The sequence below is a fragment of the Pseudoliparis swirei genome, chromosome 17, assembly GCF_029220125.1.
Source record: "Pseudoliparis swirei isolate HS2019 ecotype Mariana Trench chromosome 17, NWPU_hadal_v1, whole genome shotgun sequence".
NCBI classification, from domain to species: domain Eukaryota; kingdom Metazoa; phylum Chordata; class Actinopteri; order Perciformes; family Liparidae; genus Pseudoliparis; species Pseudoliparis swirei.
The window spans coordinates 1,358,666-1,371,165 of record NC_079404.1 but is presented as its reverse complement, the minus strand read 5'-3'; the positions used below and the strand labels follow the sequence as shown (position 1 = coordinate 1,371,165).

The 12,500-nt window shown below is 53.6% G+C and overlaps 1 protein-coding gene across 4 annotated transcripts in view; it reads left to right on the top strand.

Annotated features, from left to right (window-relative positions):
• Positions 1-12,500, top strand: part of smoc2 (SPARC related modular calcium binding 2) — a 25,257-nt gene that overhangs the window by 1,807 nt on the left and 10,950 nt on the right. For all 4 annotated transcript variants that reach the window (XM_056435876.1, XM_056435875.1, XM_056435879.1 and 1 more), the window contains exons 2-4: positions 9,800-9,962; positions 11,952-12,058; positions 12,178-12,277. In XM_056435876.1, the coding sequence (XP_056291851.1) occupies positions 9,800-9,962; positions 11,952-12,058; positions 12,178-12,277 (370 nt within the window). The remainder of the gene's footprint in view (positions 1-9,799; positions 9,963-11,951; positions 12,059-12,177; positions 12,278-12,500) is intronic.

Here is a 12,500-nt window from a genome sequence, read left to right as displayed (position 1 = left end):
CCTTCATGACCTCCTCTGTCTCCTTCATGACCTCCTCTGTCTCCTTCAGGTCCTCCTCTGTCTCCTTCATGACCTCCTCTGTCTCCTTCATGACCTCCTCTGTCTCCTTCAGGTCCTCCTCTGTCTCCTTCAGGTCCTCCTCTGTCTCCTTCATGACCTCCTCTGTCTCCTTCATGACCTCCTCTGTCTCCTTCATGACCTCCTCTGTCTCCTTCATGACCTCCTCTGTCTCCTTCAGGACCTCCTCTGTCTCCTTCATGACCTCCTCTGTCTCCTTCATGACCTCCTCTGTCTCCTTCATGACCTCCTCTGTCTCCTTCAGGACCTCCTCTGTCTCCTTCATGACCTCCTCTGTCTCCTTCATGACCTCCTCTGTCTCCTTCATGACCTCCTCTGTCTCCTTCATGACCTCCTCTGTCTCCTTCAGGACCTCCTCTGTCTCCTTCATGACCTCCTCTGTCTCCTTCATGACCTCCTCTGTCTCCTTCATGACCTCCTCTGTCTCCTTCATGACCTCCTCTGTCTCCTTCATGACCTCCTCTGTCTCCTTCATGACCTCCTCTGTCTCCTTCAGGTCCTCCTCTGTCTCCTTCAGGTCCTCCTCTGTCTCCTTCATGACCTCCTCTGTCTCCTTCAGGTCCTCCTCTGTCTCCTTCAGGTCCTCCTCTGTCTCCTTCAGGTCCTCCTCTGTCTCCTTCATGACCTCCTCTGTCTCCTTCAGGTCCTCCTCTGTCTCCTTCATGACCTCCTCTGTCTCCTTCAGGTCCTCCTCTGTCTCCTTCAGGTCCTCCTCTGTCTCCTTCAGGTCCTCCTCTGTCTCCTTCAGGTCCTCCTCTGTCTCCTTCAGGTCCTCCTCTGTCTCCTTCAGGTCCTCCTCTGTCTCCTTCAGGTCCTCCTCTGTCTCCTTCAGGTCCTCCTCTGTCTCCTTCATGACCTCCTCTGTCTCCTTCATGACCTCCTCTGTCTCCTTCAGGTCCTCCTCTGTCTCCTTCATGACCTCCTCTGTCTCCTTCATGACCTCCTCTGTCTCCTTCAGGTCCTCCTCTGTCTCCTTCAGGTCCTCCTCTGTCTCCTTCAGGTCCTCCTCTGTCTCCTTCAGGTCCTCCTCTGTCTCCTTCAGGTCCTCCTCTGTCTCCTTCAGGTCCTCCTCTGTCTCCTTCAGGTCCTCCTCTGTCTCCTTCAGGTCCTCCTCTGTCTCCTTCAGGTCCTCCTCTGTCTCCTTCAGGTCCTCCTCTGTCTCCTTCAGGTCCTCCTCTGTCTCCTTCAGGTCCTCCTCTGTCTCCTTCAGGTCCTCCTCTGTCTCCTTCAGGTCCTCCTCTGTCTCCTTCAGGTCCTCCTCTGTCTCCTTCAGGTCCTCCTCTGTCTCCTTCAGGTCCTCCTCTGTCTCCTTCAGGTCCTCCTCTGTCTCCTTCATGACCTCCTCTGTCTCCTTCAGGTCCTCCTCTGTCTCCTTCATGACCTCCTCTGTCTCCTTCAGGTCCTCCTCTGTCTCCTTCAGGTCCTCCTCTGTCTCCTTCAGGTCCTCCTCTGTCTCCTTCAGGTCCTCCTCTGTCTCCTTCAGTTCCTCCTCTGTCTCCTTCAGGTCCTCCTCTGTCTCCTTCAGGTCCTCCTCTGTCTCCTTCATGTCCTCCTCTGTCTCCTTCATGACCTCCTCTGTCTCCTTCATGACCTCCTCTGTCTCCTTCATGTCCTCCTCTGTCTCCTTCATGACCTCCTCTGTCTCCTTCATGACCTCCTCTGTCTCCTTCATGTCCTCCTCTGTCTCCTTCAGGTCCTCCTCTGTCTCCTTCATGTCCTCCTCTGTCTCCTTCATGACCTCCTCTGTCTCCTTCAGGTCCTCCTCTGTCTCCTTCATGACCTCCTCTGTCTCCTTCATGACCTCCTCTGTCTCCTTCATGTCCTCCTCTGTCTCCTTCAGGTCCTCCTGTGTCTCCTTCAGGTCCTCCTCTGTCTCCTTCATGACCTCCTCTGTCTCCTTCATGTCCTCCTTTGTCTCATTCAGGTCCTCTGTGCTCTCCTCAAGGGTTCTTACCTTTTCCCTGTGCAAGCGTTTTTTCTATATCTCTTGGAGTTGTTCCTGATCCGGTGTGAGGTCCTGGGTCAAAGGTCAGGATGTCTCTGTGTACAGACTGTACTCTGAGGGGAGGTTGTGATTTGTGATATTGGGCTCTACAAAATAAAGTGAATTGAATTGAATGAGCAGCCAGGGAAGTTGAGTGATGGATGGAGAGCCTCGAGTCTCTCGTCTCATGTGAAGCAGCTGTTTGAAGAATCCTTCATGAACCTCTAAGAACCAGAACCCTGAACACACAGAGAAGCTCTGAAGTGGTTTGAACTTCATGATGGACTCAAAATAAATCCAGCAGGTTGTTGAGAAGCTCCCATGAAGGAGCTCTGACTCAGACTGCAGGACCAAGTCACAGAGACTTAGAACACCTCATAGATCCTGGTAGAAGTCTGCAGGTCTGTGCTGTAGACCAGGTCCCTGTGGGTCAGGGGGTCTGTGGGTCTCAGGTGGTGTGTGGGTCCCTCCTTGTGCTGTAGACCAGGTCCCTGTGGGTCAGAGGGTCTGTGGGTCTCAGGTGGCGTGTGGGTCCCTCCTTGTGATGTAGACCAGGTCCCTGTGGGTCAGGGGGTCTGTGGGTCTCAGGTGGCGTGTGGGTCCCTCCTTGTGGTGAAGACCAGGTCCCTGTGGGTCAGGGGGTCTGTGGGTCTCAGGTGGCGTGTGGGTCCCTCCTTGTGATGTAGACCAGGTCCCTGTGGGTCAGGGGGTCTGTGGGTCTCAGGTGGCGTGTGGGTCCCTCCTTGTGATGTAGACCAGGTCCCTGTGGGTCAGGGGGTCTGTGGGTCTCAGGTGGTGTGTGGGTCCCTCCTTGTGATGTAGACCAGGTCCCTGTGGGTCTCAGGTGGCGTGTGGGTCCCTCCTTGTGATGTAGACCAGGTCCCTGTGGGTCAGGGGGTCTGTGGGTCTCAGGTGGCGTGTGGGTCCCTCCTTGTGATGTAGACCAGGTCCCTGTGGGTCTCAGGTGGCGTGTGGGTCCCTCCTTGTGATGTAGACCAGGTCCCTGTGGGTCAGGGGGTCTGTGGGTCTCAGGTGGCGTGTGGGTCCCTCCTTGTGCTGTAGACCAGGTCCCTGTGGGTCTCAGGTGGCGTGTGGGTCCCTCCTTGTGCTGTAGACCAGGTCCCTGTGGGTCAGGGGGTCTGTGGGTCTCAGGTGGCGTGTGGGTCCCTCCTTGTGGTGTAGACCAGGTCCCTGTGGGTCTCAGGTGGCGTGTGGGTCCCTCCTTGTGCTGTAGACCAGGTCCCTGTGGGTCAGGGGGCCTGTGGGTCTCAGGTGGCGTGTGGGTCCCTCCTTGTGCTGTAGACCAGGTCCCTGTGGGTCTCCGGTGGCCTCGTGTGTTGACAGCAGAGCTTCCTGTCCACGGACCTTAAGGACTCTGGTCCTGATCCAGAGCGGCTCGTGGCGGCTGCTCTGGCAGAGCGTCGTCGTGGCAACGGGAGCTCCGGGCCGTGAGCAGGTGAAGGTTCTTCAGGTGGATCTCACCGACGGCTCGATGGAGGCGTGGGAGGAAGTGTTGCAGGAAGTAGATGCTGCCCATGTGTCCCCATGACGCACCATGTACACACACATGTACACACACATGTACACACACATGTATACACACATGTATACACACATGTACACACACATGTACACACACATGTACACACACATGTATACACACATGTATACACACATGTACACACATGTACACACACATGTATACACACATGTATACACACATGTACACACACATGTATACACACATGTACACACATGTATACACACATGTACACACATGTACACACACATGTACACACACATGTATACACACATGTATACACACATGTACACACACATGTACACACATGTGTACACATGTGTGTACCATATGGACTCCTGCTCACCTGCTCATAGTTTCTCTCACGTCGTCTCTTTGTCTTTCACATCATTACCTTCGCATTGAAAATGCCGGAAGGTTATGTTTTGATCGCCGTGTATTTATTTATTTATTTATTTATTTGTATGCGTGTTATTCGCAAAACTCAAAAAGTATTGAATCGAATCGCATGAAATTTGGTGGGATGATTGTTTATTATCCGGGGACCAGTTGATTAGATTTTGGGATCGATCGGGTCAAAGGTCAAAGGTCAAAGGTCATGAACAGGTCAAAATCTTTCGCAGAACTCAAAAAGTATTGAACCGAATCGCATGAAATTTGGTGGGATGATTGTTTATTATCCGGGGACCAGTTGATTAGATTTTGGGATCGATCGGGTCAAAGGTCAAAGGTCATGAACAGGTCAAAATCTTTCGCAGAACTCAAAAAGTATTGAACCGAATCGCATGAAATTTGGTGGGATGATTGTTTATTATCCGGGGACCAGTTGATTAGATTTTGGGATCGATCGGATCAAAGGTCAAGGTCAAAGGTCATGAACAGGTCAACATTTTCTTGAATCGCTTGAAATTTGGTGGGATGATTGGTTATTATCCCGGGACCATTTGATTAGATTTTGGGATCAATCGGGTCAAAGGTCAAGGTCAAGGTCATGGAAAGGTCAAACTCTTTTTTTACCATAGCACGATACATTTTTGTCCAATTGGCATGCAACTAATGCCAAAATGTTCATAATTCAATGCCCAATCTTGTGATATGCGAAGGTATGCACTCTACCGAGTGCCCATTCTAGTTTAAAATGTTTCCCTCTGAATGCGTTAGCAGCAGCATGTAGCAGCAGCAGCATGTAGCATGTAGCAGCATGCTGCTACATGCTACATGCTGCTGGTTAAAGCCCGTCACTCTGTTCCACCGCGCTGGAAGCTAATGACCCGTCGTTCCTTCGCGCCTTTGCAGGAAACTCCAGCCGGTGAACACGATGGCCGCTGCTCCCCGCCGGCCCCCATTGACCCCGCGGGGCCGTGGTGGGAGGGGCCTCTCGGGGCCCCCGGCCCAGAAGGCCCTCATCAAGCTACAATGTGCTCTCTGCTGGAGGCGTGCCTCCTGCCTGCTCCATTCAACCCCACAAACTGCAGAGCAGCGGGGGGGGGGGGGGGGGGATAATTGGATTGGATTTGTATGGTTGGTCTCGGAATAAATAAATAAAAAGTTTCCCCCTCACACGGAGCCTCGACCTCTCTCACCCTCTCTCACTCTCTCTCATCCTCTCTCGACCTCTCTCACCCTCTCTCACTCTCTCGCCCTCTCTCATCCTCTCTCATCCTCTCTCGCCCTCTCTCACCCTCTCTCACCCTCTCTCACTCTCTCTCATCCTCTCTCGCCCTCTCTCGCCCTCTCTCACCCTCTCTCACTCTCTCTCATCCTCTCTCGCCCTCTCTCATCCTCTCTCACCCTCTCTCACCCTCTCTCGCCCTCTATCGCCCTCTCTCATCCTCTCTCATCCTCTCTCGCCCTCTCTCATCCTCTCTCACCCTCTCTCGCCCTCTCTCACTCTCTCTCATCCTCTCTTACTCTCTCTCGCCCTCTCACCCTCTCTCGCCCTCTCTCACTCTCTCTCATCCTCTCTTACTCTCTCACCCTCTCACCCTCTCTTGCCCTCTCTCACCCTCTCTCACTCTCTCTCACTCTCTCTCACCCTCTCTCGCCCTCTCTGACCCTCTCTCCCCCGCCTCTTGTGCTACTGGAGCAGAGGCAGAAAGTCTCTTCCAAGAGAGATCACGCAAAGAAAGAAATAAGCCAGGAAAGGAAAGAGGAAGTGAAGAGGAGAGCAGTGAAGAGGAGGAGCGCAGTGAAGAGGAGGAGAGCAGTGAAGAGGAGGCGTAGGTCAGCCTCAGAGTGCGTGTTCTGTCCCCGGTGACGGATGTGGGTGAAGCTGGTGCTGCTGAGGTGGAGGCCATCCATCACTCGGCACCGCATGGCTGTGAACAGAGAGCCTGGAATGAGACATCAGGGGAATGTCAGCGGCCATCCGTCACCTGGGCCGATGCAGCTGGACTCTGTCTGGATTCTGTAGGACTTTGTCTGGGTTCTGTAGGACTCTGTCTGGGTTCTGCTGGACTCAGTCTGGGTTCTGCTGGACTCTTTCTGGGTTCTGCTGGACTCAGTCTGGGTTCTGTAGGACTCTGTCTGGGTTCTGTAGGACTCTGTCTGGGTTCTGCTGGACTCTGTCTGGGTTCTGTAGGACTCTGTCTGAGTTCTGCTGGACTCTGTCTGGGTTCTGCTGGACTCAGTCTGGGTTCTGCTGGACTCTGTCTGGGTTCTGCTGGACTCAGTCTGGGTTCTGTAGGACTTTGTCTGGGTTCTGCTGGACTCTGTTTGGGTTCTGCTGGACTCAGTCTGGGTTCTGCTGGACTCTGTCTGGGTTCTGCTGGACTCAGTTCACACATCAGCGTTGGAATAAGTCGCTGTTGTAGAATAAATATTGATCTGATCAGAATGAATATCAGACTTCATTAGTTCCCTTTGTGGAAAACAGCCTCGCTGCTAATGTGCTGCTGCTCCCCGAGGAGGAAGAGGGACCTCCATGAGTCAGATGACCGGTGGGTAGGGATTGATCTCCATGGGTAGGGATTGATCTCCATGGGTAGGGATTGACCTCCATTGGTAGGGATTGACCTCCATGGGTAGGGATTGACCTCCATGGGTAGGGATTGACCTCCATGGGTAGGGATTGATCTCCATGGGTAGGGATTGACCTCCATGGGTAGGGATTGACCTCCATGGGTAGGGATTGATCTCCATGGGTAGGGATTGATCTCCATTGGTAGGGATTGACCTCCATGGGTAGGGATTGACCTCCATGGGTAGGGATTGATCTCCATGGGTAGGGATTGACCTCCATGGGTAGGGATTGACCTCCATGGGTAGGGATTGATCTCCATGGGTAGGGATTGATCTCCATTGGTAGGGATTGACCTCCATGGGTAGGGATTGACCTCCATGGGTAGGGATTGACCTCCATGGGTAGGGATTGATCTCCATTGGTAGGGATTGATCTCCATGGGTAGGGATTGATCTCCATTGGTAGGGATTGACCTCCATGTGTAGGGATTGATCTCCATGGGTAAGGCTTGATCTCCATGTGTAGGGATTGATCTCCATGGGTAAGGTTTGATCTCCATGGGTAAGGCTTGATCTCCATGTGTAGGGATTGATCTTCATGGGTAAGGATTGATCTCCATGGGTAAGGATTGATCTCCATGGGTAAGGATTGATCTACATGGGTAAGGCGTGATCTCCATGTGTAGGGATTGATCTCCATGGGTAAGGCTTGATCTCCATGTGTAGGGATTGATCTCCATGGGTAAGGCTTGATCTCCATGTGTAGGGATTGATCTCCATGGGTAAGGTTTGATCTCCATGGGTAAGGCTTGATCTCCATGTGTAGGGATTGATCTCCATGGGCAAGGCTTGATCTCTCTGTGTGATGACAAGGGTTGATACTCGGGCTGTGAGTCACGTTTCTTCTCCTCTTGACGACTCGGTAGAAAGAGCTTCTTTTGAATCCAATTTCACCCAAAGACTCGTCTTCCCTCCCTCGCGGCTCTTCTTCCGATGTGTTTGAACGGGCCTCTTCGTTCTGATCCCCCCGGGAAGATTTATGATCCGGGTTGACAGAGTGCCCCCCCCCCCCTCGGCCCCCCTGCCCCCTCTTCCAGGTGCATGCAGCCCTGCAGCTCTTTCCTCTGCTGCTCATCTCTCACATCATTTGTAAGATGTCAGACGCAACAAATTAATGTTATTGGTGATGGCTCCGCCCCCTTTGTGGTTGTTTTTATCTTTAACTTTCACTTATTTTAAAATTGCGAACGGACTTTAAGTGAGAGCTGAGACCTGCCCTGAGCCACAGGCTGATACGCATGTGTGTGTGTGTTTATATGTGCGGGTGTGTATGTGTGAGTGTATGTGTGTGTGTGTGTATGTGTGTATATGTGTGTGCATGTGCGTGTGTGTGTGTGTATGTGTGTATATGTGTGTGTGTATGTGTGAGTGTATGTGTGTGTGTATGTGTGTATATGTGTGTGCATGTGTGTGTGTATGTGTGTATATGTGTGTGTGTGTATGTGTGTGTATGTTTGTGTGAGTGTGTATGTGTGTGTGTATGTGTGTATATGTATATGTGTGTGTGTATGTACAGTATGTGTGTGTATGTGTGTGTATGTTTGTGTGTGAGTGTGTATGTGTGTGTATGTGTTTGTGTGTTTGTGTGTGTGTGTGTGTGTGTATATGTGTGTGTGTGTGCGTCGTCTCTCGTTGACAGACGGCATTCAGCAGGTTGTGTAGTTGTGTGTATGTGTGTAGCACAAAGCTCTCAGAGTGTTTCAGAGTTTAAATATATTTTCATTCTCAGACGAACAAAACCGTCTGCAGGTTTCCGTCTGTGTGAACACACACAGCTGGAGGCCGACACAAAGCGCCGACTTCATTCACTCCATCACTCACTTCTCATTGAAGCGTCACCGCTTGGCTCCGCCCCCTCACCGCCGCTGCCGGCCCATTGTGAGTCCTGGCCTCACGCGGGGGACCGGCACAAAGGGGCTTTGACTCAGGTGATCTGGTTCCCCCAGGACTCTGTGTCCCTGTTCCTGCTGAGGGACCGACCAGGATCAGCAGGTGGAGACAAAGCCTGCTGCACCCTGAAGGACCTGCTGCACCCTGAAGGATCTGCTGCACCCTGAAGGACCTGCTGCACCCTGACGGGCCTGCTGCACCCTGACGGGCCTGCTGCACCCTGACGGACCTGCTGCACCCTGAAGGATCTGCTGCACCCTGACGGGCCTGCTGCACCCTGAAGGACCTGCTGCACCCTGAAGGACCTGCTGCACCCTGACGGGCCTGCTGCACCCTGAAGGACCTGCTGCACCCTGAAGGATCTGCTGCACCCTGACGGGCCTGCTGCACCCTGACGGGCCTGCTGCACCCTGACGGACCTGCTGCACCCTGAAGGACCTGCTGCACCCTGACGGGCCTGCTGCACCCTGAAGGACCTGCTGCACCCTGAAGGACCTGCTGCACCCTGACGGACCTGCTGCACCCTGAAGGACCTGCTGCACCCTGACGGGCCTGCTGCACACTGAAGGACCTGCTGCACCCTGAAGGACCTGCTGCACCCTGACGGGCCTGCTGCACCCTGAAGGACCTGCTGCACCCTGAAGGACCTGCTGCACCCTGACGGGCCTGCTGCACCCTGAAGGACCTGCTGCACCCTGACGGGCCTGCTGCACCCTGAAGGACCTGATGCACCCTGACGGGCCTGCTGCACCCTGAAGGACCTGCTGCACCCTGACGGGCCTGCTGCACCCTGAAGGACCTGCTGCACCCTGATGGGCCTGCTGCACCCTGACGGGCCTGCTGCACCCTGAAGGACCTGCTGCACCCTGAAGGACCTGCTGCACCCTGACGGGCCTGCTGCACCCTGAAGGACCTGCTGCACCCTGACGGGCCTGCTGCACCCTGACGGGCCTGCTGCACCCTGAAGGACCTGCTGCACCCTGACGGGCCTGCTGCACCCTGACGGGCCTGCTGCACCCTGAAGGACCTGCTGCACCCTGACGGGCATGTGGGGGCTCTGACTCCTCCGGTGTTCTCCGGTCTCATGAACGCTTGCCGACCTCCTGATGAACATTGTGAAACATAATTAACCCTTCATCTCTGGCAATGGACTCGGCCCGGTGTCGTCGCCTCTGACTCCTTCTCAGATCCCTCCAGACCTCCACCTGCTGGGTGGAGAATACAACGATGTGTGTGGAGCTCATGGACCCCCTAAAGTCTAATCGTGCCTATGTCTTTCTCCCCAGTTCCTGCGTGTGGACCAGGACAAGGAGTGCAGCATGGAGTGCAGCGGAGCTCCTCGTAAGCCCCTGTGCGCTTCCGACGGCAGGACCTTCACCTCTCGCTGCGAGTTCCTCCGAGCCAAGTGCCGCGACCCCCAGCTGGAGGTCATTCGAGGGCCGTGCAAAGGTCAGGTCATGAGTCACGCCCCAGGAGAAACCTGACGGTGCAACTCACTGAGGCAGAACTGATCCTTTGAGGGCTCGGAGGAGAATGGGGTTGACACAGTGAAAGTGGGCGGAGCCTGTAGCTGATTTCAACATTTCACAGCATTTTAAATGAAAATGTACATTTATGTCAAAATACAATATATAATATATATGTATAATATATATATATATATATTATATATATATATATTATATCCTATATATATTATATATATAATATATATACATATATAATATATATATTTATACTCTTATATATATATATATATTATATATAATATATATATATATATATATATATATATATATATGTGTATACATGCAGAGGAGAGGGCTCTAAAAAGTAAAAGGAAGGAGAGCCAATGGGGTGAGGTGGCTCTCAGCCAATGGGGTGAGGCGGCTCTCAGACTCACACACCCCGATGCCCCAAACCCTCTCGCCCTCTCGCCCTCTCACCCTTGATGGAGAAGCATTCCACCCTCCCACCCTCTCACCCTCCCATCTTCCTCGCTCTCACGCCCGCTCAGCATCTCCATGGCAACGTCTCCATGAGGACATCTGGACGGGAGCACACAGAATAGAGGATTCCAGCCAGGAAGCTGAAAGGGACGAGAGTCCATGAAAGTGGTATTGTGTACGTCAATAAGATGACGTCATGGGGCCTGTGAGGGTCTGTGGGGGCCTGTGAGGGTCTGTGAGGGTCTGTGAGGGTCTGTGAGGGTCTGTGGGGGCCTGTGAGGGTCTGTGAGGGCCTGTGAGGGCCTGTGAGGGTCTGTGAGGGTCTGTGAGGGCCTGTGAGGGTCTGTGAAGGTCTGTGAGGGCCTGTGAGGGTCTGTGAGGGCCTGTGAGGGTCTGTGAGGACCTGTGAGGGTCTGTGAGGGTCTGTGAAGGTCTGTGAGGGCCTGTGAGGGTCTGTGAAGGTCTGTGAGGGTCTGTGAGGGCCTGTGAGGGTCTGTGAGGGTCTGTGAGGGTCTGTGAGGGTCTGTGAGGGCCTGTGAGGGTCTGTGAGGGCCTGTGAGGGTGTGTGAGGGCCTGTGAGGGCCTGTGAGTGTCTGTGAGGGTCTGTGAGGGCCTGTGAGGGCCTGTGAGGGTGTGTGAGGGTCTGTGAAGGTCTGTGAGGGTCTGTGAGGGCCTGTGAGGGTGTGTGAGGGTCTGTGAAGGTCTGTGAGGGTCTGTGAGGGTCTGTGAGGGCCTGTGAGGGCCTGTGAGGGTGTGTGAGGGTCTGGACCCGCTCTCACAGAACTGTGTTGAAGATGGAGAGACCAGATCCACATCTAGTTTTATATCTCCGGCTCAGATGAGCACAGTGTCATTCTTTCCAGTCAGCTTTCGGTCAGAGGAGGAGGAGAAGGAGGAAGAGGAGGAGGAGGAAGAGGAGGAGGAGGAGGAGATGGAAGAGGCTTTGGCTTTTTCCACTGGAGCTAATTTTAGAGCTCCTCCATCCGGAACATCCAGCGTCTTGCCCCCTCCCCTCACACACACACACACACACACACACACACACACACACACACACACACACACACACACACACACACACACACAGCCTCCTGACCAATCAGGTACCAGTCTTTACTGTAATGAACCTGCAGCTCTAACATCGCTGCCCAACTCCTCCTGAGAGCTCAGGTGAGACGGAGCAGCTGGGTCAAAGGTCGCTGACCCACATTTATACCAGCCAATGAGAGGACAGCGTGGGCGTGCAGACGGCGGAGGAGCAGACAGACCCAGGTCATGTTTTCCTTGAGCATCAGCCCTTTGGACTCATAATGTCTTTACCACACTGCTAATGAGAGCGGGGTGTTGGTTCTATTCCCAGACACACAAGGATCTGTCGCTTCCCCAATGTTTTTGCGTGTTTCCCCTCCGCGGCTCCACTTTCCTTCCTCCTCATCTGGGAGATGACTTTGTCTGGATGTGTTTCTTTAACCGGCTCTCTGCTCCTCAGACACATCCAGATGTGTAGCAGAGAAGAAGTACACGGAGCAGCAGGCCAAGAAGCTCTTCCCCCAGGTCTTTGTGCCGGGGTGCAACCCCGACGGCACGTACAGCGAGGTAACTCCACGTGACCACACAGCTCCCAGGAGCTCCGCCCCCTCTTCACACGGCGCCTTCACATCTGGAGGCTTGTTTAGCTGCTGCTGCCTCGTGTTGACGCGCGGCTCTGGTTACAGGTCCAGTGCCACAGCTACACCGGGTACTGTTGGTGTGTCACTCCAAACGGCCGGCCAATCAGCGGCTCGGCAGTGGCCAATAAGAAGCCTCGATGCCAAGGTGGGTAAACCATCACTGTGTCATATAAGAGGCAGCTAACATGATGCATACAGCTAACATGATGCACACAGCTAAGCATGATGCACGCTCGATCTACACAAAATAAAAATAGGTGATTTGTAAATCTGTGAAACACTGACTATAAATCACAACACAGCATGATGCTGTGTTAGCGAGGGAAGGTCTCAGGGGGTCCGGTACCAGGACGTCCGGGTCCAGGACT